At 45.5% G+C, this 26,190-nt stretch overlaps 1 protein-coding gene across 1 annotated transcript; it reads right to left on the reverse strand.

Annotated features, from left to right (window-relative positions):
- Window positions 1-3,115: 3,115 nt before the first annotated feature.
- MATN1 (matrilin 1) lies at window positions 3,116-25,527 on the reverse strand. The gene is made up of 8 exons (XM_063356003.1): window positions 25,431-25,527; window positions 21,938-22,284; window positions 14,078-14,300; window positions 11,400-11,525; window positions 10,715-11,128; window positions 8,668-8,820; window positions 5,436-5,516; window positions 3,116-3,165 (listed from the first exon to the last, which is right to left on the reverse strand). Exons 1-8 carry the CDS (start codon window positions 25,516-25,518, stop codon window positions 3,116-3,118), a joined length of 1,482 nt encoding a protein of 493 aa, XP_063212073.1. The 5' UTR covers window positions 25,519-25,527.
- Window positions 25,528-26,190: the final 663 nt, after the last annotated feature.

The following is a 26,190-nucleotide window of genomic DNA, read 5'->3' on the forward strand; positions in this document are numbered from 1 at the left end:
GACGACTGAGAAAAAGTCAGGCAAAAGGCTTAAACTGCAAAATGATAATAGTAATATCTTTTTGTGTAGATATTTCCATGGGTGCCATGACAGGAATTAAAATCAAATCTGTCTTTTAGTTCCTGAGACTATTAAATTTTACTTTCAAGTCATTTAAAGAATAAATAGGTGTATAAGAAAATTAACTACAGGAGCTCATTTCCATGATTGGCAAACTGATTATAGCTGGAAAAAAAAAGAGAAAAATAATGCTGTCATCATTGTATCAGATGGAAGTCCATTGCCTCCGATCAGCTGTTAGATTGAAGAGATATAGAAAAAAATGGAAAAGGAGAAAAACAGAGTAAAGAATAAGAAGTCAAGAAATATGTCAAGAAACCTGGATGTTATATTAAACCATGTAGTTGACGAGGACCAGATGAATACTAGGCTGTATGAACACAGGAAAAAAACCAACTTCACTGTCAAAGAAGCTCTCTTTTCTTTAAAACTCTGTGTCACAAGACAGTGATTTCAACATAGCTAGTCTCATGTCATTTCTGACAGTAATAAATGAGAGTCCCAGCTGCACCCATGCTTTCACCGTGGGTTTTCACCCATGAGGTGATCCTCACCTCACCTGGACATTTGTGGTTTTTGTGCCTGGTGCTGTGATGAGTGGAGGAGGTGGGCTTGAGGCTGATGCTGGCTAGGAAGGCCTGGCGCCCCAAGGCTTGTGGGGTGATGAAAGCGGTTCCCAGAGAGCATGAGAATGAGCCATGGATTTCCCTCTTGGCACTTTTGCTGTGGGACCAATCCCTGGACACTTGCGGTTTTTGCACCCGGCGCTGTGGTGATCAAAAGAGGTGGGTTTGAGGCTGGCGTGGTTAGGAAAGCCTGGTGCCCCATGGCTTATGGGGTGATGAAAGCAGTTCCTAGAGAGCGTGAGAACAAGCCATGGATTTCCCTCCTGGCACCTTCGCTGTGGGACCAATCCCCGGATATCTGGGTAACCTGGACCAGTGTCTCACCACTCTCATCATAAGAAATCTCTTCCTTATATCTCGGCTGAATCTACTCCTTTCTTTAGTTTAAAGTCATGACCCCAGAAGCTTCTTTTCTTCTGCTTACTGAGGAGTTTTTTCTTCCCCCCTTATAAATATATTATCTTTGAGACGGAAAGTGATTCCACATAACCAGGAAAAATATTCCTTGGATGGCAGTAGAGGTGACTGGATTGCCCTGGGTGAGGTGTTTAAAAGTTGTATAATTCTGAATGAATTTTATATATATATTATATATAATATATATTTCTCTAGGAGGAGAAACGGGCTCTGTACTGCTTCGTTGCACTAAAATGTGCACATTAGATAATCCTGACAAGCACGCCCTGTGGTATCTGTTTCTCTTGAGAAACAAATGTAACATGTGAAGCTCATTCTTAGATGTCTAGATTTTACATCTGTAAAGTTAGATGACAGAAATCTTATCCCTAGAAGCTCAGGAGTTGGTAGGAGTTGCTCTGGAGTCTGGGTATACCAGGTTTGACTGAGGGGATGAGGTTTTGCTCTCAAGAACTGACTGTAGTCCTTGAGCTAATGCTTGGAAATGTGTTGACTCGTTCCTGCAAGTCCAAGAGTATAACAAATGATTTTTGTTTTAAGAAAAGCTTTTTCTTTTGAGAGAAAGGTCTCAGTTTCTCTGTGGACCTGTTTCTTCACTTGAATTGAAATAAAAGGTCGCGATATGAGGTGGAGGTTTTCCTACCACTAACAAGACTGCAGAGGGGTGGCATTGTCAGGCAACTACACCAAAGCGTGTGCAAAGAAACAAGCCAAATTCGCTTTAAAAATTTTCAGCAAACTTTTAATATTCACCCAAAACATCTCTGCTACGGTGACACTTCTGAACAGGCCAAGCTATTCTGAAAAGCTTTTCACATTAGTCTCAAGTATAAATATTTTGATACAAAAAATAAAAATAAAACCCCCTCCAAACCCAACCCCTTGTGCTCACATTCAATGGTGTGCCATGGATGAACGCGGCCTCGTCACTCCATGCCTAGCCAGACTAGAGCTGTAGGAGACAGGCAGCGTTAGATACTTCCAGCCCACGTTGCTTTTTAGTCTTGCCGGTGATGGAAATCCAGGAACGGAAGAGTCTGAAAGGTGTTGAGATGAACTTACTGGCTTTGAAGGTGCTTAGAGGTGTGGGATAAGGAAGGAGCTCGCAAGCCTCTGGTCACTGCAGTGGTGAAGGCACCACTTCCATCGGCAGCAGCTCCAGCAGCAGTTCCCTGTGTTTTAGATGCTAGTGATGTCTTGTAGCTTCGGTTGAGGATGTGGAGACCAGAGGGCTGAGGAGCAGGGGCACATCTCCTGGGGCTGGTGCTGACGCTACTGCCTTGCCTTGTACAGAGCCTCGGCCGCCGGCTCATTGCATGGTATCAGGACTTACCCAGAACAGGTCTAGCTCGGGCGCTAGTTTGCTGAGACATCGTGAGAGCATTTGCTGGCTAGGAAAGCTGAGCTTTTTTTTTTTATATTGTACAACAGCTATAGATAAACCAGCTACCGGCAGCATCCTATTCTATCGTGTCTGTGACACACACTCGGACATCACTAATATATTTCGCCTACTTACTGACAGATGTGTCATGCTTACAGTAATAAGCTGATCAGCGGCTTTGACATTTTACACTCAGCATCTGAGTTGGTTTTAAGTCACTTTGACTTTTAAATTAAATTATCTCATGCATAGAAACAAAAGATGCAGAAGAACACAGTGAGGATTCACAGAACTCACAATCAAGTACTTATTAACACACACATATATATATTAAGCTTTAAATCAAAACCAACCCTTTCCAGTTTTTTTAATATATGCACTCTATACGATGCAACAAACACCAGCATGGTCTGTCTCTCAGTCACACACAGTGCTCTGCCTGTTATACAATGTCTGCTCTACTGTTATACTTCTTCCCTTTTAAACAAATGCAGGTAGACTAGACTCTTTTAAAAAAAAAAAAAATACAAGCTGGCCATAGTACTGTGGCTGAGCTGCCCTCCGCTACAAGTGAAGGAGTTCTAGTTTTGTTACATTAGGAAGGAGGGGAAGAATGTTGCTTCGGGATTTAGATGATCTTGTTCTCCAGGGCTTCGATCCTTTTTGCCACAGCTTCCAGTGAGCGAGAGTTAAGGGGAAAAAAATGACAGTGCGCGTTAGTGTTTCATTGCTCAAGTCCTCCCCGGGCTTGCAGAACAGCTAAGGAATGGAGCTACCTTGCTGGGAGCAGGTAGCAGAGGAATGCTGTCAGCACCTACTCTGGCGGTGCCAGAACAGTTCAGGGTGATGAACTTTTATTGAAGGTAGAAAATATCCATGCATACACGTGCACCTATAAAGTTACTATGAAAGGAAGAGTGAAAAACGTGAGAGTGGTTGGAGTGTGTTTTCAGTGGTTGACAGAGAATTCCTGACCTCGAGCAGGATGGGTTGTGTGGCGAGGGGAGCAGAGCGCTTTTCTTAGAGTTATATAGTGTGTCGCAATTTTCTGCTCTTTTTGCTAATTGCTTTTCATGATGTGCCTGGGAGCAGCAACCCACTGGGCGAGAACTACTGATTTACTCTGACCTTTTGCATAACATAAGTCATAGATTTCACTCAAATTGAGTTAAAGAGTAGAAAATATACTGTGCAACTGACATAGAAATGGGTGAATAAATTGCTTTAAAATTATATTCTCTCCTTTTTCTCAGTAATGAAAAAGTCTCCCTAGCCCTTTGTGAGCCACCCCAAGGTTTCACTGATTTGAAAAGTGCGAAGTTTCAATCTTATTCACACCTTTTTTTGCTTTTCTTGTTTCTCTTTCAACCACTTATTTAGGGTCTTTGTGCAATATGACAGGACCAGCATGGCAGTGACCCCACAAACCCAGTTCAGATGCGATCCAGCTCACCTCACTGGAGATGCTTGCAGTGAGCACTTCCATAAAATTTAGGCTCTCACAACTGAGGTTTAGACAGCTGGGAGGATTGGGCCTATCCCTCTGACTATTGGGCCTATCCCTCTGTCCTGGTTTGAGGTAAAACAGAACCAAATTTCTGTTCAGTAATTTTATTTCTTAACGAGGGCTCTTCTAACTCTCTGAAGTTAACAGCATGCTGTGTCTGAAGCGGTTCGTTCAGAGTGATAAGACAGACAGTGCCAAGGAATGGCACGCAGAGAGGCTCTGGCTGATACTTCTTGCTATAACAACCAAGGTCAGCTCACTTTGTTACTTGCCCCCTTGGAGGGTCGGAAGCGGAGAAGCGTAGAGGGGTCCCACCTGCAGGGAGGAGGGGACAGGACAGGGGACCCCGAACTGACCACCAGGGTATTCCATCCCATCTGCCCCATGCTCAGTATAAAAGCTGAGGGGTCAAAGGGTCAACTCTCTTTATTCGGTGGTCGATGTCTGAGGAGGCCCCTGTCTGTTCATCTGCCTTGGATCCCGATACAAGCATTCCTGACTCCAACTCTGGAATCCAGTTCCCACCCGTCACTGAGTCCAGGCTGGGACTTCCCCAGTGCCTGCCGGTGACATCATCCTGGGAGATTGATATGGTTTTGCATATACTGTATCTATTTCATTGTTTTCCTTTTTATTTTATTATTAATATTCCATTAAAGTAGTTTAGTTTCTTCTAAACTTGTGAATCTCTTTATCTCTCCTCCTCCTCTCCGTGCATGAGAGGCTGGGGGGGAGCATCTGTTACCGGCCTTTGGCCAATTTGGCCAAAACCATGACACCCTCTGACTGTAGGCCCTATCCACCTGACTTTATCCAGACCACCAACTATACAGTCAGAGGTGGTTTGTGGTAGATGACCCTCTTTCCCTCCAGTGCTATGGACAAATTTAGGCAGCCAACTCAGATGTTTGCATTGTAGATGTTTACTGTCAGTTGAAAAGAATCCCATCCATGGAGCTTTAATGACTGAGTGAATCAGCTGCATGTGCGCACCAAGGGTTTTGACTGCTCACAGTCCAGCTGCTCTCAGCCCTCATGCTCTGGCCTGCTTCACAGCACCTGCGACTTGCAGAGGTAGCGGCATCATCCCATGCATGAACTATGTTTCCACACTTGTCACACTGGCTCATTGAAGCTTCTTCCTAAAAACTGACCTAGGTCTTGATGCCTACAGCTTGTTGCTGCATTGCAATGGTTTGACATACTCTACTTTGGCTTTGTTGTTTTTGATGTGCTTATTCTGTGTCAGAGCAGCAGCTATGCGCTCTGGTGCAGGGGATCTTCTTGTTAACACGCATTCATAACCCGAGTGTCGTGTTTCCCACGTTCCTGAACACCTACCCAACCTCCTTCCCCCACAAGTAGACTTTTCCCACTAGCCCCTCCAGGAAGCACAATCCAACCCACTGGCTTCTGAAAAAAGACAGCTTCTGAAGGATATATTTCCGCTGCAATGAATTTATGAGGTCTTCTACTTTTGTCTGGAACTTCACAATAGATTTACATTCACATGGGTCTTCCTCTGTGGATCAGAATATCAAGAAAATGAGTTAAGTGGCACACACAAAAAAATAAAATGACTAAGTGAAACAAAGCAATTCTTATTTTCTTCATTACAAATATGATGGAAATCAAAATATCATTCCTCCTACTTGTCTGAGTGATAATTCTGGTTTTGACCTCAGATGACTAGAGAACCTCACATTTTCCTTTTTTATAGGCCAGGCTCTGTGCAAAAAAAAAAAAAGTAAAATCTTTCCTGGATTTACAAGTTTCCTGAAAGCCCACTGAGCTCTACTACTGATGCTTAAAGTTTGCCCTATAAATTTGAATATGACCAAATACAGTGCTCAAGACAATATCTGTTTGCCAGTTTTCTTCCCAATAACATCGCCGTGGTGGGCCATATTCTTATTTTGTGAAATCAAAATTGGAGGCACCGTTTGCCATCTGAGAGTCATGACTTGTTTGAGCTTTGCTTCAGCGCTCCCTTTCTTGAGCCGGCAGAGGAATATGCCTTAATCAGTTTGCTAATCTATGTCAATAATTTACATGTGGTCTTCAAGAAAAATTACCTAACTGGAATAGGATCAAAAAAGGGTACTGAGATGACTGGGGAAAGGAAAGAGATGTTTACGTGACCACACTGAGTCAGCTCAACCGCCTAACAAATGGAAGGAGTAAAAAGGAGAAGGACTTTTTAAGGGAAAGGACAACACTTGCACAAAATCACAACAGGATTAAACCAGTCATGAGTAAACTAAAGCTGGATATGAAGAAAAGATTTCTAGCCATCTGTTGATAAATACAAGCTGGCACTGTAAATCAAACAAATACAAATATTCCTTCCTTTTTTTTTTAAAAAAAACAAACCAGAAATGTTAAGATATTTACCAAAATTGATTATTTTGCAAACAAGTACTTTTCCAAAATTTATTTTTACTTTTTTTGAAGGCTGAAATCTGAATGGATTTGTTTTCTTGAAAGATATCTAAATACAATATGTTGGGGTTTTTCATATAGCTCCCATCGTCTTGTCCTTGGATCGACTCCTGCTTTTTAAAGTTCCATGGCAAAGAGAGTATCTTGCGAGCCTGGCTGCCAGGTTCTACACACACAGGACCCTGGAGGACGTTGTCACTCTCAGCCTTCCCCAGGAGGAAAGCAAGGTCCCATCTTTAGGAATCTGGAGGACAGGGCACTTGCCCAGCATGACCCGGGACATCTCTAAGGGTGCAAGGAACCAAATCTGATTTTCCTGAGGCAAGGCCCCTAACTTCCCGAGTACTTTTTCTCTCTAATATATAATCAGGGAGAAAAACAGATGAGTCACTTACTGCTAGCCCACTACTATTTTCATGGATATCTCTTGATTTGGGCACAAATAACAATGATAGAAATTGAAAAAAAAAAAAAAAAGGGGGGAAAAAAGAAGTTAACATTTGGCAATGTGTATTATTTCACCCATTTGATGCTGTAGAGCATCTCTGCCTGCCATGAGAGCAGTGGAGGTCTCTGCATCGCATGGGGCCATGGGACACTCAAGAGCAGGTCTACACACTCATGGGAAGCAAAGCTGAGCTTGGCCGAACTCTGTTGGGAACTAAATGAGCTTCACCAGAGCTGCGTGCAGTGTAGAATCATCGAATCATAGAATCATTTAGGTTGGAAAAGACCCTTGGGATCATCGAGTCCAACCATCATCTCCACTCTACAAAGTTCTCCCTTACACCATATCCCTTAATACCACATCCAAATGACTCTTAAACATGTTCAGGGATGGTGACTCCACCACCTCCCTGGGCAGCCTATTCCAGTGTCTGACCACTCTTTCTGGGAAGAATTTTTTCCTAATGTCCAGCCTAAACTTCCCCTGCTGCAGCTTGAACCCATTCCCTCTTGTTCTATCGCTAATGACCTGTGAGAAGAGACCAGCACCAACCTCTATACAATGGCCTTTCAAGTAGTTGTAGAGAGCGATGAGGTCTCCCCTCAGCCTCCTCTTCCTCAAACTGAACAGACCCAGCTCCTTCAATCGCTCCTCGTAAGATTTATTCCCCAGGACCTTCACCAGCTTTGTTGCCCTCCTCTGCGCTCGCTCCAGCACCTCGAGATCTCTCTTGTATTGAGGTGCCCAGAACTGGACACAATAGTCAAGGGGTGGCCTCACCAGTGCTGAGCACAGGGGGACAATCACCTCCCTCCTTCTGCTGGGTGTATCGTGCTGGGAAGTGGAAGGAAACATTTGCCTAGCAGGGCAAAGGACCCAGAGCACCTGGACTTGACAAGAGAGTGCCAGGTTCCTGATGAGCCTGTCAGCGCAGCTCTCAGAAGTCCTGCGAGGTGTTCAATGCCTTAAAAGAAGTCTGAGTGTTTGGGATTCACTATGATCCGCCAATCAAGCAGATGCATTGCAAAGGGCCGATATCTCATAGGAGGCATATGATTCCTTAAAACAAAAATCTAAAATAGCTGTGGTAGTTATTTTAAATTAATTTTTAGACTCAGCTTATTTACAAGTCAACATTCTTTAAATTTTTTATTATTCTTTACCTCCTCTTGTCATGCCTGTGTCCCATTCAGTTCTCACTCAGCCTTTGCTTCACTAGGCTATCTGAATGTGAGCAACTTAGCATTCATGTTGCCCAAATTTAGGCACCTACAAGTCATGTGGAAGATACTAGATGCTTATTTTAATGTGAAACGTGTCACCCCTGTGGTGCCTGTTTGACCGTAGAAGCACCAGCGGTTAGTGAGCTTCAGTTCAGATGTCCAATTTTGTGATGATCTTCAAATTATGCCAAATAAATCAACCCTTAACTTCTATTTAAGAGCAACTCTTCTTTCTTAATGTCACTTTTGGCTATTCTCAGGACCAGGTGCAGCCATGAATTCATCGTTACTGAAAAGGAAGATAGTGAAGGGGAGAAGGATGCATGAAAAGGGAAGGAGAATGCAGTTTGTGAGAGGAGGAGATGGCTGAGGTGTAGGGGTGGCTGTGATTCAGGTAACCACCCGACATGTTGATGTCTCATAATCCTTCCAAGTACTCTACACTCTGAGAACAGGGAGTTCTTCGTAACATCCATCTGAAGGGGCATTTTTGTCCTTCTGCTTCCAGCCTTCAAATTCGGTGATTAAATCCCCCCCTCTCCCCCGTCCCCCACTCTTACCAATGCAGATTTTCATTTGCAGCTTCTTCCCGATCTTGCTGATGGTTCTGAAGTCAGCCGTGTAGAAGTAGTGCTCGGCTACTGGTTCTGAAGCAATTTCCCTCAGCTCATCCTCAACTGCGTTGCCAACTCCCACGGCAAACATCCTAAACCCTGCGAGCAATGAGAGCCTGTCAGTTGGACAGCCACGGAGCATCTTGCTGCTGTGGTACCAGCCCCCCATCAGTTTGTACATCCTTGCTGACCTTCTGCATCCCCAGCCTCTACCCACGTCTGCAGGTGTTAAGAGGGAAATGAATCCCCTTACCCTCTACTATTATGGACTCATTTCGACCAGGTCAAACGGGTTTCAAAATATTTTTACAGGCAAAGTTTTACTAGAATTATCTAGACAATAACCACTACCACCACAAGGACAGTGTTTTGGAGACACAAGAAAGGACAGATAATCATAACACCCTGACGGGATCGTGCATCCAGATAATAGGGAAGCGATAATACAGAAAAAGGAAACAGTGGAAGTTTTCAAAATAGCCTGCAGCCACTATTAATCAGCCTGTGTAGTGGCAAAGTCCCCTGTGCAATGGGGACCTGTGGTTCAGCAAAACCGTGGCTGACTCTCTTTCTAAAATTGCAACTCATATGGTCTGTCAAGAGCAACCCATACTGTGAGTTAAGGACATTTCCAGGTACTATACTTCACTGCCAGGAGACTGATTGGCCACCTCTGGCTTAAACCTGTTTCTATTGAACGGAACTGCAGTTTTCCCATTGAACTTGAGTGGCGTTGCTAGTTAACCCCCCTTTCGAAATATTTGTTTCTGCTTGTCCATGTCTAGACACTGGTAATGCTTTCCTCGCCTCCACTTTTTGCCTTGTCTTTCTGCCTCTGGATGTGTCCCATATTTGTTTTTTATCAACGTTCAACTCAAGGAACAAGCGTGGAGTCTAGTTATAAGCGTCTTGTTATTTATCCCACTGAAATCACTTATGAGCAGATGTTGGAGATTTCTGTGTAAGAACAAGGCCTAAAGTTTTATCATCACAGAGAAATAAATTCTATAGATACCGCTTATAAGGACTTTTTGTTTTCGAGGGGCTGAACATTTGTCTAACGTGTCAATTTGCTTTGTAAACATCATCTTTTCAGGAGCTTGTACCTGACCTTTATTATTATGTGCTTAGCCCTTAGTCCCATCTAGTGGTCGAGATGGAAGTTAAAAGGAAGTAAAGAATTTAGCAATTCATAAGCGTATTCACATGGGCTGCATCCATTTAACACAGCCATGTCAGGAGACTGGGAACTTGTTCAGCAGGTCAGCAAAGGGGCAGATCTCAAGATACTTATACTTCACGATGTTTAGACATATAAATTTATCAATATGTAGCCACTGTGTGCTTTGAATATTCCAGTAGAAGCTGAAGAAAGTTTCTCATTAGCGTGTCTGGGTTTTGGCCAGGGAGTCCGCAGTACCTCCCTTAATCTGTGTTTCTGCTTTTTTATTGCTTTATTTCTTTTTTTTCCTTCCCAGGCCTTAAGGCCGATAAAGCCAAGCCATGCTTGGCCCTACAAGTTGCATTATTCTCCAGGGGGCTCTCTGGTGGTTGTCTTTGCCTCACCGTTGAGTGCCACTGATGCTGACCTGACTTCCATTACCAACATCAGACAAATCCTCCGCTTCTCCCTGCAGTTTCGTTCATGTTTATGTGAAGCATGCTAGACCAGTGTGCATCCCATACCACATGAAACTGCATCCCGCCCAGCAGAGAGACCTCCAGCAGACTTAGATCAAAACGGCAGAGGGGCTGTGGGAGCAAAAACCAGCTGCTGGCAATCCGAAATCCATCTGAACCCCAGAGAGAGTTGCTCCAAGTTCTTTGTGAGCATGCGGGGATAGTCAGGCAACGTCTCGGCATAGTCACTCTATAGTAACCTGTTTCTATCCTAGGTAAGAGACATCTCCAGGAAGAGTCATACCTAGGTTGATACTAGATGCAGTACCTGGTCCAAAGGAGAAACAAGCCACTGAGAATTCAGGACACCTACCTAAGTCTTTGGCTTTCTTAGCAGCATCAGTGATGTAATCTTGTGACCGTCCGTCAGTGAAGACAATGCCCACCTTGGGGACCCCAGGCCTAGCTCCGTTGATGATGGAAAAAGAACTGTCAATGAGGTACTTCAGAGCCTGGCCTGTCATTGTTCCTTTCTCCATGTAGGCCATTTTCTTGACTGCTGCTTTGATGTCCTTCTTGTTCTTGAACTGCCCCAGTGGAAATTCCTGTCTGACAGAACTGGAGTACTGAACGAGGCCAACCTGGGCCTGTTTCTCTGACACCTCCAGTGAGTCCACAATTTGGTTAATGAATTTCTTCACCAGCTCAAAGTTCTCAGGGCGCACGCTCTTGGAGCCATCGATCAGGAAAACAAGATCCAGGGCAGATCCTGACCCACCACTGCAAGCTGAAGAAAAATATGAGAAGAGGGCAAAAGAAGACAGCAACTAAGACCTCAATTAATTAAGTAGGAAAATATAGCACTACTTTCATTTTATCTTGAATGAAATAAGTTTAATCGATCAATACTCAACAATGCGTCACACTGATGTTTTCAAAATAATTCCTGGTTATAAATGTATGGTTTCCTTTTCTGAACAGAACAAGTCTCAGTCCTGTCCCCACCATACCGCTGCAGATCACAGCTCAGCTCGGTGCAAATGAAAATCCTTACATACCGCTGCAGGTCTTCCCATCGTTGTTCAGTGTGAAACCCTCTTTACAAGCACACTTGTACGCTCCTGGGATGCTGATACAGATGTGCTCACAGTCGTGGTCTCCAGTGGCACACAGGTCTGACACCACTGTAAGCAAAAGTGCAGAATAAAATCAGAGACCATGCTAAGGCTTCTCAACCCAGAACCTACTTGGCCCATCCACAAAGTGTGATATTTGTTCCATAAGCTCAGTGACAACTAAATCCGCTCTGCAGCAAGACAAAGCTGCAGAGGTCATCACTCTTGGATAGTGACTGAGATAGAAGAGGCAAGGAGAAATTTCCACAAATCTCTTGACTCCAAGGCACAGCCAGGACTAGAAATAGTCTCCATATGAAGGGCAAAAACCATCTGTCGGTTGAGCGTACCACAATATACTTCACTCTCCAAAGCTACTGGATGAGATTTGGTTTCCAACCTACCATCTGGGCTGGCCGATACCCATTTTTTCCGGCTATGTACAATTATGATTAGTGAGTTCAGCCCCACGTACAGTTGTCTTTTCTGGATGGGATTCATGTGCAAACATACTTGGAATTCACTTCAGAGCTACCCTTGCACGTGCAGCTTTCAGATTCGCTCTCTACAAACACTTCTGCCTGCTGATCTTAACCTGGATCTGACTCCTGAGATGCTGAGCAAACCGAAGCTGAATTGCAGCAGTCTGAGCCAGCAGCGTTTGGTGACTGACAACACTGTCACAGCTACAGCAACGATGATGGAAAACAAACTCAAAAGTAAACAGATCTGGTTGAAGCGATTCATTTACAAATACCAGAGAAATCTGTGCAGAAAACTGAGCGTTTCTGGTTCTATCATAATGATGGGATGCGGCGCAAAGTCTTTCAAGGTTAAGGGGCTTCTATTCATTATTTCAAGTTACTTGTGTTCTGCTCTGCGTGTGTTTTGTACTTCTGGCCTTCCCAATTCACATGTATGCATATTGTGTCAGCACTGGTAGGTCTTTCCAGCAGATATGGAGCTCATATCATTAGGAATATTGCGAACCATGCAGATGGCTGTAACACTGGGCTCTCAGGTTGGGTTCTCTGAAGCCTACAGAGATGTTATTAGTCTAACTAGTGGCTGGGTTGCCAAGGGTCTCCCTTTTTCCCATGTGTTTTTTGAGCGTTACGGGGAACGGCTTGGACAGTGCTGCAGAGTTCTTCCTGCTGTCAGTACCCACAAAGCGAGCTTCGCGATAGCAGGTGGTGGCTGGGTCCATCTCCAAGGATGGTTGCGTGCAGCTGCTTGCATAGCATGATAACAGCCCACTTGGCAGTTAGTACAGTGCTATTCTCTGTTAGCTATAACAATCCTTAGCGCAGCGCTTCCCTTGGATGCATCTCTGAGGGTTTTTACCAGGGGGAGAACTTTGTCATCTGCTCATTATGAATTTGAAAAGAAAGGCACAGAAAGGATTTTTTTTTTTTTTTTTTCCTCTATCTTTTGGAATGACACCAATGCCAGAACTCCAAAGCACGTTGTCAGCCCTCTCTGGTCTCTGGCTGACTCCTGACTCCGGGGCAGCCAACACAAACTCCCACAGATATTCATGGCCTGGATTCCACCTTCTCAAATTTTGTCTCTATCCCCATTCAGTATGAAGTATTTCTTCCCCTCTTTCATGAGCTTCTGGTGCGGTGACACCTGATTATAATACATGACTCACTTTATATTCAAAATTTTCCTCCTTCCTACAGAGGAGGAAATTTTCCTCGACAAAAGGCTGCTCGCCCCCATCACTTTCAGCCTGAAAGTTGAATCATGAAATTTTACACCCCTTGAAGAAACTGGTCTGGGAGACTTTTACAGGTCCATCTGCATATATGTGTTTGCAATGCCTTGCCACAGGCACCGCGGTGTATTGCACCTTTTAAAAAGTGTCGCCGCGCGTCTGTGCTTCGACGGGATGGGCGTGCGAAACCCCCAGGCCTCTCTCGCTGACACATAAAATGGGTACGTACAGACCATCTCTTACAGTCTTGTGGGTACGTTTGAAAGTAATGAAGCTTTCTCGCTGCATTCACTGCTTTGTGTAGGAGTAAATATGTGTTTGTAGGAGCGTCAGGCTCTTTTTATATACTATGCAGAAAGGCATTGCATGCTGCACCAGCCAGGAGAGTTTCCTGCCTCACAAGGCTTGGAAAAATGACAGCGTAGTCAGGCAAAGGCGGTTCAGCCTCTGGCAGGGAAGTGAAACCATCCCTTGCCTAACTGGGAATTCAGCAGACAGTACTGGTGGGGAAATTACAAGCCAGATTCTCAGAACTGCCCAGATAGGCTTAAACGTAAGGACAAAGATTTTAGCTATGTAAAGATCGTGTTTTCCAGGTTCGTTTTCAATGCCTCAAAGGAGTACATGGGTCATGTTTACAAACTCGTCTGTGCCAATGAAGGCTGGCGATTTCTTTAATTAAACCCTGAAATTCCCTAAACAAAACCTGAAGTTCTCGAAAAGCAACTTCAAAGAGCATCTGTCTTCCACGCTGCTTCGTGCTCCTGCAGACCCAAGTCCTTGGGACAAGGAAGCAGCTGGATGAGGGACAATCACACACATACAGCTTACACGTGAAAAGCTTGCTGGCAGCCACTTGCAGCTCTTGGCTAGGAACCCAGGGGTTGTGGCAAGGACTTACCACAGAAAGCTTCTTGGAACTTGTGGGTCAGCTTCTCTATAACACTGTAGCTCTCCACATAGTCCACATGATCATCCAGGGGCTGGCTAGCAATTTGCCGCAGTGTGTGCATGTCCACCCGGCCAACGCCGATGGCAAAGATCTCGATGCCGGCTGCTCTGGCCCTTGCTGACACGTCCTGCACTCCATCCTGGGGACGTCCATCGGTCACAACGATCGCCACCTACGCAGAGGAGGGCAGAGACAAGGTGTATGCTTGCTTAATATCACTACTGCTTGTGGAACAGCCTGGGTTAGAAAAGAAGATTTCATATTTTCTAAAATTAAAGAAAAAGAAAATGCCCTCCCCTTCTTCCCCCTCTTCCCGTTCTTCCTGAGATCACACAAGACATTCTTTTATGTGGGGTTTGTTTCTTTCTGAGCTGGAAAGGTTAAACTGCCAGGGACCTGACTGATTTAATTAGGGGACAACTGGTGCATCTCGCCCCTAAGGAAACCAAAGTAAAGGTTGTGTTCCTCATACGCAAACTAATGCTCAAGGCAAACTATGTTCATGAACCCCCAGCTGATGCTAAGGACAACTCTGACTCAGTATGGGACTTTAAAGAGTCTCAGGGAATGTCATGGAAACATCACCAGACGAAGACTTTTCCCCATTTTATAGATGGAGAAGCTGTATCGGAGAGAGGGGAAGAGATCTGCCTAAGGTCACGCTGTGTGTCAGGCCTACCACGCTTTCTGATTCTCTGTTCCACAATAAATAGCAGAGGTGAAATCCTACCCCTACCAACATCAGCATTAAAATGACAGCTGGTATAAGTGGAACCGGATTTCACCCTGGATTAGATGGAGCTCTGAACCAGTGGAAAGGCTCCAAGAGCTCTGCTCCTGGTGCTAGATGGTCCATTTTCCTCTCTGTTTTTCTTCTGATAAGTGACACTGTCACAAAACCTTCATTTTTGTTCTTTGCCAATTCATCTGCTCCTGCCACTTTTCCTCGCAACTGTTTTATTGTGACACCACTGTCAACTCCAAAGCGACTGATTGGGATGTAATGCAGTATGGAGAAATATAATCAGCAGGAGCAGGTGAGCTGCAGGCAAATACCCTCAGCAGTATAGAAAGTAAAGAAACATCAAATGAAAAAGGCAGGAAAAAATCTATCTGGCAGCAACAGTGACTTTGAATGAGCTATCATCTGGCCATTAAGGCAGTATTTGCTATTTTCCTCTATGCCATATATGCTCTCCATCTTTCTGAAGATAAAATCAGACCCACCAGCTGCTCAGTTAGGACAGTGTGATGGCTGGTTTACATCCTCGGGTGGAAAAAATCATCTCCAGTAAGGTCAGGAGTGAGTTTTCCTGCCCTGCTTGCCCAGGGGTCCCTGGCCATGCAGATGAAGTTACTCTTCCCCCTCCGCCCACCCTTCAGCCGAGGGATGGGGATGCTGCAGTCAGCTGCCCCAGAGTAATGCCGCAACACTAAGCTCAGAGCTTTCCGTCTCTACAAAAGCTGGGTGAACCTGGAAAAACAGAGAGCTTTTCAACCTGGTGAAGGTCTGTAAGTTTATCTACGCTTCCTAAGGGCTACAAAATTAAAAATTCCTGGTGACATCAGAATTCTGTAACTTGCTCCTTCCAAGGGGGAAAAAAAATAATAAATGTAAGTGTTTATCTTCTGCTTGTGGCCGGAATAAGGAAAAGTGTCACCTGTGGCAGACGTCAGCGTGTGTTGTAAAGGAGAAGGAATGGGAAAAGCAAAGATTGACCAAGAGGGGCACTTGGGTGGTTTCTGGAGCAGCGGCCGAGCCAAGGAGCAGAGCCAGCCATGCAGTCGTGCTTTCTGCCAGGAGAGAGAGCCCTCGACTCAGCAGCTCGGCTCCCGTCACACACACAGCAGCACAGAGCTGGGGGCTGCCAATTAGAGCTTATCAAAAGCCAACCTGTCAGGAAACAAGATGTATTATCGAGTAGGTTCTGTGAGCAACACCACCCTATGAGCAGGTTTCTGTCAGGAGCCGCAGATCTTTCTCTCGCTGTTTGTCACAAGACAGAGGTGTTGCATGTCCTCCTGGCATTCTCTGTCTAAACAAAGCGATTCTCCGAGTTTAATCAGTTTCTTTGGTTCTTCATATCAGGGTGGCATCTTCACATAGGCCTGCGCCCCATATGCAACCCGGGAGGTGTCTGGTAGCAGCATCCACATCTGGATCTGATGGGAAAGATCTTCATAATGGATCTGTGTGAAAATCTACAACAGAGCACTCAAAATTCGTGTAACTTTCTGACCTGCTGTTGGAGAAAGCTAAGCTTCTGGGTACAAACAATCTGGACCAGGCATCAGGAATTAATCAGTGAACCTGTGGCTAAAAGAAATGTAACTGTGTCAGGCCAGTCGGGGAACCTGCCTGTGACTGTGGCCAGGACGAGGACCAGAAAGAGCGTAAGAAAAAGAACAAGTGTAAAGTGATCTCGGTATCATATGCAGTTATCCCGATAATCAGGAAATCCTCTTTTTTTTCCCTCATATTCCTCCTCGTAGACGTTTGCTCTCCCTGCCAGCCTGAGGCAGTGAAGAAAACAACATCCTTTTGTTTTAGATCGAGCTCCAAATCATTTGCAGACAGGCGATCTCTGTAATTCTCTGCGTTATGACCTTGTCTCAATTAAAAAGCTGAGGGTCCTGGTGTGTGCCTTGTTTGGTAAAGAGCAAGAGACAGGTTGGAGGAAAAGAGCAACTGCAGTGGGAGAGACTGACACTGCGCTGCAGCCAAGGGCTTGTGCCGGACTTAGCAGGTAGCCACGTGAGAAGAATTAAGAAAGGGTGAACGCTTCTGCTCTCTCTGATAGCTGAACAGGATCTCCAGCTTTGCCCGAAGGAAACCCTTAAACTTTTGCTTTTCAAGGTCAAAACTTTTACTCATTTTAACCTCCTCCTCTCATTTTCCTGCAAATTCCTCACTTTCTGGATCCTTCTTGTGTTACTTCTGTCATATAGAAATCCCCCATGTTCTCATGACACAATTTATTCTTGGTTAACTAAGACACCAGAGTATTCACAGGCATCCCTAGGTATTTTTGTTTCAGGGTTGCCATGTGTAGGCAATCCAGCAGCTAATGAGGTAGCTATGTCTCGTTATGCAGCGTATAATATGAATGTTGTAACAGCACTGAGGGGGGAGTTGGGCAGAAAGTTGAATAAGCCCTTAATTTTCCCGGCAATTTGACAATCTATTTGTTGTTCCTCCTAAAGAAAGATAAAAGTAATTGGGCACCCCCAGAGTTTTTGATAAAGGTATAAACAGACTTTACGCTGAGCTCCTACAGAAAGGAATTGGGCTTTTCCCTGTCCTGGGGTGACGTTTGCCGCACGGAGCACAGCAAGACCAAACGATCTTGTGGTGCTTTGATCAGTGTCCCACATAGCTGACAATCACAGCACAGATTTTCTCAAGGTCTTGCTGGACTTCTGCTGTGTGAAGGAGCAAGGACCGTGTCCAATGTTTCTGAAAGCTTTGCCTCCCTATATTACTGCGTGACCTATTCATCCTCTCAGGCCCATGACGGGGCCACCCTCAGCAGCACGAGTGTCACAGAAGGGAAAAGTTTGCTGGACTTCAAGGCATCATGGAAAAAAGCAAAAAAAAATAACCAGGGAACCAAGGAATGCAAATGGTTGTGGAATCTCCCACCTTGGAGGTATTCTAAAGCCATCTGGACACGGTCCTGGGCAACCAGCTCTAGGTGTCCCTGTTTGAGCAGGGGCTGTTGGTCAATGTGACCTCCAGAGGTTCCTTCCAACCTCAGCCTTTCTGTGATTCTGTCTCTTTGACCAGATCCAAAGCGTAAGGGAAGAGGGAAAAGCCTGTAGTGATTTTTTTTTTCTTCTTTTCTAATGCGTAAGATAAATCATTAAAAAGACCACTGCTATTACTCTGCTTTTTCAGATGTCCAGGAAATAAGGTTTCAGGGAGACAAAGCAACTTTAGAGTTCTTTATACCACTGTCCACATAAAAAATGATGCTTTAGCCACGCTGCGGCAGTAAGTCACTAAATAAATTTAATTTTCTTTTGAAGTGTTCAGACATTTAAACCAAAGGCTTGTTTGGAGTATTAGCAGGGCATAGCAGCTCTCGTGCCTATTGAGATGACAGGAAACCACAAGGACTGCAAAAGCCTGTTGAGAGAGTTGTCTGGCAGCCCAGCTGCAGAGTAGATGTCAGGCTGTATTAAGGAAAAAAAAAAAAAAAGAGTAATACTGAAAGTATTATAATACTATTGTATAAATCAGGACTGTGTCCCAGTCCTGACCGAAGCATGGTCACCCTGTCTTAAAATAGACATTGGGGAATTAGGTAAAGACGGGAGAAGATGTAGAAATATGGTGAGATTTCTGAGGGGCATGAATGGATTGCGTAGTGGTCCTAGAGGAAAGTGGATCTAAAAAGATCCCATTATTTGTTCCATTTGAAAGGCAAACAGTAAGAAAACCAGTGAAGTCAATGGGAGCTGCCTTCATGCGACAAGACTCGAAGTCAGACCCCTCCTTTAGGATCCTTCATTCGTACCCAGGTACCATTCTGGGTGCAATGACTGGCCATAGCTTTACTGTTTCTTGATTCCCCTGTCTGTTGGGGAGGATTTCTGCCCAACTCAGAGGCTTGAGGACCCTGGGGGTGATGTTGGAGCTGTGTCAGGCTTGTGGTCAGTGTGGGGTCACTGGTGCCATGGAGGACACTGAATTACTCTTCCAGCAATGAGCTCCTCACGTGGAAGATGGCAGATACCTGGAACGGTCTTAACTGTCTTTGCTGTTCCTCCGCCACCCTCCTTTGCTCACAGCTCAAATGTCGAAAAGAGAACAGCATCAGCCACCTTGGTGCCCCTGACTGTTTTTCCCTACAAGTAAATCTTCAGGACGGATGAGGGTAGAAGAGATGGAGTCTGGGGAAGAGCTACCTTGAGTTGTCAGGTCCCATTTAGTGGCAAACTAGCAACGGCCTGAGATTTCTGCTGATGTGCAGCTACGCAACAACGCCCGGCTTTTGGAAAGAAAACCTTGTGCACTGACTGGCACCCTTCATGCACCCTTATCCATCTGTAAAGGTGCTCAACAGCTTTGAATGGAAGTCTGATGACCTGAGACATGGGAATGAATGCCACAGTCATTCCCCTAGTGAGAGCGGATCATCTCCAAGGAAAGGAGCAGCACGTACCCCTTTCTTGATTGCTACTACATTCCCTGTTACACAGTGGGCACTGCTGCTGACGCTGTAGGGGGCAGGACGAGTACATCTGAGCCTCTCCCCTGCTTGGAGCTTCTGGCACTTCTGGACATTGGAACAACAATTAACGGAGTGAGATGAGAAATAAACTTTTTGCAAGGGAGCATTGGAAGTGGTGAGAAGTAAATGTCTCCTTCCTATCGATACTCAAGAGCTCAAATGTTCCTGTGGTCTGGCATCCAAACTGTTGGGATTTTTTTTGTGTTTTCTTTTGTTTAAAACATTTTTTGCACTTCAATCAGAGTAAAAATTTCAGAAATAGATATTATCATCCAGATAATTTTCGTTTTGTTTTGTTTCAGTTCAGCTGTCTGGTTTTGTGCTAAACAATACCCAACCAAAACAAACGGTTACCGTTGCTTTTTTTCTTCTGGACAGAAAAGTTTGTGTGTGGCTATGGATGAGCCTGCTTAGAGGGGACCTGCAGCTCCCACTCTGCTCACGTTTTTCCACCATAGGATGGCCTGGCTCTGGCCAGGCTGAGATGGCAGAAGGGCTCTGCTGGAGACCTGTCACCTTCCCAGTAGGCCCCCTGGAGCGGTTTCGCTGGAGGAAACATCTCTTTCCCATCTGAAACAGTTCTTCAGTGAAGTCATCTGTGGAGAAACTGGGCAGCCTTGGGCCCTCTGAGAAAAGAATCTTTTCCAAAGTCTTTTGAGAGCGGTGGGAGCAGGAAGCATGGGAAAGTGAGGAAAAGCAAAACACGGCTTGGCAGCAACAGGCAGTTGCTTGAACCTCCAGAAAGTAGCAGATTTGAGCTAAAGGCTGAATCTACGCTTATTCTCTTTGTAGTAGTTCAGTCGTGTTCATGAGAACCATTAGTCTTGCCCTAAAGGATTTTAAAGCTCTTTATTAAAAAATAATTATAATAACAATATATTAATAATGCCTTGCAATTTTGCAATGATTTCTTTCAGTGAACCTCAAAGAAACAAACAAAACCAATGTTACTCCTTCCGAATAAAAAACATTACAATAAGGTCTTGGCGTTCCTCTGCAAGAGCTGGGTCATTAGAATTTACACCAGGTGACTCCTGAGCTTGAGTAACGATGATGGCTCATAAGACGAGCTTGTCTTTCTGGATCTGGTTGCCAGCAAGACTTAGTGAAAGTTTCTCGGAGTGTAATTTTTCTCCTATTATCACTCTTGGTTTTCTTCCTGTTGTGTCAAACCAGATTTAGGCTAAGGATATGGAGAATTTTCCCTGCTGTGAATGCCGCTATAAAAGACCACATGAGGATAAATTCATTCGCATTTGCAAATTTCTTATAGTTCAACATGTGAGGGGGCACCTAAAATCCCCTCAGATCATCCTTGTAGGGGACAGCCTCATTTTTAGGGCTTTCTTGTGAATTCCAGATCAGCAGAGCATTCAGGTTGCTGACTTTTGGAGTTGGCAGATCTTTACCACTGCCTATTTTGCACTTTTCAGTGTTATTTTTGACTTGCCGTCCCTGGGCATCTTTTCCATGTTCTGCTCTGCCTTCCCTAGAGCATTATTAGCATTGAGAGAAATGGAAAGTGACTGATGTTCCAAAAATGTTGTAATTGGGAAAAAAAATCCCAGGCTTCTTCACTCCAGCAGCTGGGCTTTTGTCCAGCTGGTGAAAGTTCTAGCTGCTTGCTAACACCTTTGCTTATTTTTTTGGTTTGGTCTCATAGCAGAGAGCCAGTGGAGCTGGCACAGGACACAAGGGCCGAGGAAGTGTGTTCACGATGTTTAGCTAGAACACATATTATCAAGACTATACATTCTCCACGTGCTCAGAAGAGAGTTTTCCTGGTGACGCTCACTGACCTTGGGTGGGGTTTCATTCATGGTCAAATCCAGAGAGAATGAAGGAGGGAATAATTTTTTTAAGACTGAGCTTCCCGGACAGGGAATATGGGCCAGGGGATGCGATGCCCGTTGCAACCACGTGTAAGATTAAGCTGGCCTTGTACCATAGCCTTAAATGCTAAAGGGTGAGTAAAGTCTGTGTACCTGAAGAGAATACCCAGAATGGAAAACAGCCATCAGCCAGCCTCTGAAAAAGTGGAAGAGCAGTGGAGGACACTGAAACAGTACTTTGCTTTGTATCTGCGGATGAAAGGGGCCATTTCAAAGGAAACTTTCAGAAGATTGCCTCGCTTTTTACTATGGTGGATTCCGAAGCATCTTTATTAGAATATTTTGGGGAAGATGAGCATTGTTAATCCTAGGATGTTCACGCCTAGCAAGCCTGGCTGAGATCATCGTCTCATGGTGGGACGCTGTTGCAGGCACACTGGAAGCAGGGATCCATGTCCCAAAGGACAGACACTCCAGGCAGAGCTAGTGATGCTGGATTAAATTCACCTCGGCAACTTCTGGCCGGCTCTGCCCAAAAGGAAGTTGAGCTTTGCTTTCAAGAAGAGTTGGGAGGTTTCCACCTCCCAAAGATGCGCCACCTTTGACAATTAACCCCCACTTGTCCCCACACACTCAGAGCACAGAGGAAAATCACCTTTCCTCCTTTTCTGATTTTTCCAACCTCTCCATGATGAACCACAGGAAAGAAGGAGCATCCAAGAAATGGATAATTTTCTTACCTTATTAAAATTGGGAGACCTCACCCTGGCTCCTTCTGAGTCACTAAAAGCCCGGCTAATGGCAAACTGGATAGCCAGACCAGTCATAGTCCCAGTGGAGAGAGGCTCTATCCTCCGGACAGCTTGCAGGAGCCCAGCTTTGGTTTGGTAGGTCTTGAGGGAGAATTCGTTCTTGACGGCACTGGCATAATTGATGACACCCACCCGGGTGGAGTTGGGGCCCACGTCCAGCCCCTCGATCACCTGGGACATGAAGACCTTGATTTTCTCAAACTCATGTGGGCGCACGCTTCGAGAGCTGTCGATGATGAACACCAAGTCGGTGGGTTTGGTTCTGCACAGGGTGCCTGAAAAGGATAAGGACGGAGAGGAAAAATAGAAAAAAGGAGAGAAAAGTATACTAGGAGGGAGAGGATGGCCGCCTTAGAATAGCAGCTGAGGTCAGAGGCCCTGCGAGCTGCAATCCGTTCTCTGCCTGCCTCAGAGGGGCCCAGTGAGACCACTTTAACCTAATACTTCTAAATGTTCTTTTTCCTTTCGTAGGGAAGTGTCTGTAAGAAAAGCACAATTACTGGTCGACAACACATACTTCTGAAGGAGCGTGCTGACGAGACGCCAGCGCTGCATTTGTGGGAGCGAGTTGCCCACTTGTCACCCCAGGCTATTGCTAATGTCTACATGAAACTTAATTCACGTATGGCAGCACGGGCGGGAGGAATAAAGCTGTGAACTGACGCCTGTGCATGCATCAAAAAATGTCTGAAAAGGAGTTACCGCATTTTGGACGTGGATAAGCAATCCACATGGACGTTAATTAACGCGGTCGTATCTTCGTCATGCGTGACCAGAAGCAGGCACGCAACTCAGCAGTTCAGATTCAGTCATGAATCGAGATACCCGGATTAAGTAACCAACATAACACGAACCAGTCTCATGTTTTTCAGCTGGTGGCACTAACAATGAAATACTGTAATACAGCAAAGACCAGCGCTGTTTTATTTCTGTGAGCTGGTGAGGGAGAATACAACAGAGAGATGTAGAACCACGTAATTGATAGTTAATCTCTACAACCCCATAGTAAGACATGAATATCCACTGTAAAAAGTAAATGATATAAACAGGAAGCATTAGCAATGCAGAGAGCTGAGTGGTTTTTTTAAAAAACAATCTCATTTTCATGCTGTTTTCCATCCTAATTTTCAGCTGCGGCAAAACATAAAAAGGACTGATATTTTTTATGGTTTTCTAAATGAATTGTCCCGTGTTTCCCCCCAGATCTATAGCATTCTGTTCTTTTAAATTTTTTTCCATCATTTAGCCTGTCTCTGTAGGGGTATCAAGTGCTCTGTTAATATTTGATTTCTACAGAGAGGGACGATATAGGTTATATCGTAAAGGAGATTTCTGTGGACAGATTTTTAAATGTGAGCTTTTGGGCCAACAAATCTGTTCCAAATTATGACATAAATATTATAGCCAGTCCTCAGTGTGAAATCTAATGGAGCTTTCAGTCTTTCAGACAGATGAAAATAAATACCCTGTGATATATCTATAAAGAATATAATCAGGTTAGTTTCCTGAGAGACACTAATGCTGAATCTGCTTCTGGCTCCCAGAAAGGTCTCTCTAAAAGATGCTGTGTGTAGAAGGGAAGCAGGCAGCGGTTACTTTGTCAGATGCTCTAGTTTCCACTAAAATGCAATAATATAACCTTTTCCCATGTGGGTGACTTTTGCTTCGCTGCCATAATTTATTGCAGAGGAAGGAAAAACTCAGTTGGCAGTCCATCTACAGTATTGCAAATCCCTTTACCAGGGCTTGGTTATGCCCATTTTACAGGTGAGAAATGAAGGTACAGAGAAAGGTTCAAATTACTGCAGTCGTTTCCTCCAGAAATAAAGCACAGATTCCCCTCTGCGACTATAGCTACTAAATCATGTCTGGTTTTAGTGACAAATCAAGGAAGAAAAGTTATTTTTTTTTTTGGCCTAGGACCAGTTGGATCCAATAGAAGTTTTGAAGGTTTGGTTTTGTTTTTTGCATGGAAGCTCTGTGATTTTGTCCTGAATAACATTTTTAACCTCTTTTTATGAGAGCGAAGTATATTCCAGCGAAATTAAGAGAAAAAATAGATATCAGATGGGACCTTTGGGATTTCAGCCTGTCTGGTCACAGCCACTGTGCATACATCAGGGTCTGCAGGAGAGGCCTTAGTTATCTCCGGGAGGTGACCCTTGCTCTGAGTGTCATCTTGACTCAGCGTAGTTTATTTTAAAATTGAATTAAGCCAGAAATAAAATCCTCCTCTATTTTTAAAAATGTCCACGCTTGAAGTTATTCAGGAATAACTGAACTTCATGCACTGATTTAGCAGAAAATATCTCTTAAGGCATCTTTGCCATCTTCATGAAAAGAACCGGAAACCTGCCTACTAACTCAGAGTTAAAAGGTGTTGATTTTAGAAATAGTGATTGCTCACAGTAAGGCTGAGCTGAGTGACCGGTCTGTTTAGCTTCCTGACTTTGGTAGCGCTTAGCGGTTCTGCAGCGAAGATAACCCTCCCTTTCCAAATCGCTAAGGAGAAACCGGTCAGTGTATCAGAAACCCCCCTTCATGACCAACAGCTAACGCTGCAGTCGCTGTCACGCCTGTTTTGCAGCTGTCAATCTGCCCAGGTATGTACATTATGCAGCATCATAAGATCACTCAAGCATTTTTAAAACCCAGCAGTAATTTTTGCCTTGGCCACCTCTCCTCCAGCGAGTTCCCCGGCTTGGCTGGAGCCCCCGGCAGCATCCTGCCCCTGGCAGAGGAGAGATGCTTCCTCGCTACCAGACCCTCCAGCCCTTCCCTTTGTGTTCGCTACTTGCTGACGCTAATTGCAGACCAGGAGTTAGGGACCGCGCAACCTAAAGAGCAGGCAGCTCATCTCCCATCTGGCTGCTCTACAGCCCACTTGGAAAAACAAACAGAGCAGGATTTTGCTCAAGAACGGATGAAGTAAAACTTAGGAAAGTCCCATCCTCAGCAACCTGACCCAGACCTTCCTGCTTGGTGAGGTTAACCAGAGCTTGGGGTGTCTGGCCAACTCCTCCTCGAGTGCTTGGCAAAACCAGCCCTCTGCAGAGCTGTGGGGAGGAGAAGGTAGTTCTGGAAGGTAGAGGAGAGCCCTCCTCCTGCCTGGGCCTCCTCCAGCCAAAGCAGCGAGCCCCGAGGCTGCTGTTGCGCCGGGAGCTAGGGCTGACCTGATGCCACCTTTGCCATGCCTTTGTACAGACCTCCCACTATTTCTCTAAAGCGGTGTAGCAGGCAGAAGCAAACACATCTCCAGGTTTTGCTGCCTTGGGGGAAATACTTGAGAAAGCTCCTTTGCTTCCCTGACTGATGTTGGGTATTTCTTCTTCCTTCACCTCCTTTCCAGTCCCGAAGCAGGCTGGTGGCAAGGAGGTAGAGGACCGACACAGTGCGTCCCACCGCTGAGCTCCCCACTTACCTCTCGGCTGCGGAGGGGCCCCGCAAACTCCATAGCTCTGGAGGAGAAGCAGCAAAGAGAGCAGCAAGGCAGAGACAATCCTGTCCATGGCTGCGGAGGAGCCGGAGGCTGGATGCAGAGTGGCAAGCAAGAGCCTTGGCCCAGAGGTATTAACCTGCCCTTCCTCGGGGAGGCATGGGGCCAGCCCCTGACACGTGTGAGGTGCTGGGGGGGGTGGGGGCACCGAGGGGAGAGGGACAAGCAAGAAGGACTAGGAGAAAATATTGCACGAAGGTGGGGAGGGGGAGGATGTCCAGCCCTGCCGGCCCCCGGCCCCTCCACAATGGCTTCATTGCTCGGCGAAGGGGATGGGAAGCTATAAAGAGACCCGCAACGGCGTGGTATGTGGGGAATCTGGGACCGTAACAGTGGGACCAGTGAAACCAGCCCTGGGGAACTGGGGTTAGCCTGTCAATCACCAGCTCCCATCTGCAAATCGTGGGCTTTGCCACAGTAAGCAAAGGCTCTGCGGTGTGTCAGGCTTGTGTCCTTCCTCTGGCAGAGCCCGGGGAGGGGGCGGTGGTGGGAGGGGGGAGACGGGAACAGGGTCACACAAATCATCTCTCAGTCCCTGCGTTTGCCAAGCGCAGGGCTGGAAACCAGCCTGCGGGATCGGGGGGCTTCGCTCCCTTGGCTTGGTTTGCGGGCGAGCGCTCGGCCACAGGAGGAGGGGAGAGGAAGAGGAGAGCAAGGCTTGGGGAGGCGGGGGCGAGCCTGGGAT

The sequence above is a fragment of the Chroicocephalus ridibundus genome, chromosome 19 (assembly GCF_963924245.1).
Source record: "Chroicocephalus ridibundus chromosome 19, bChrRid1.1, whole genome shotgun sequence".
Classification (NCBI taxonomy): Eukaryota; Metazoa; Chordata; class Aves; order Charadriiformes; family Laridae; genus Chroicocephalus; species Chroicocephalus ridibundus.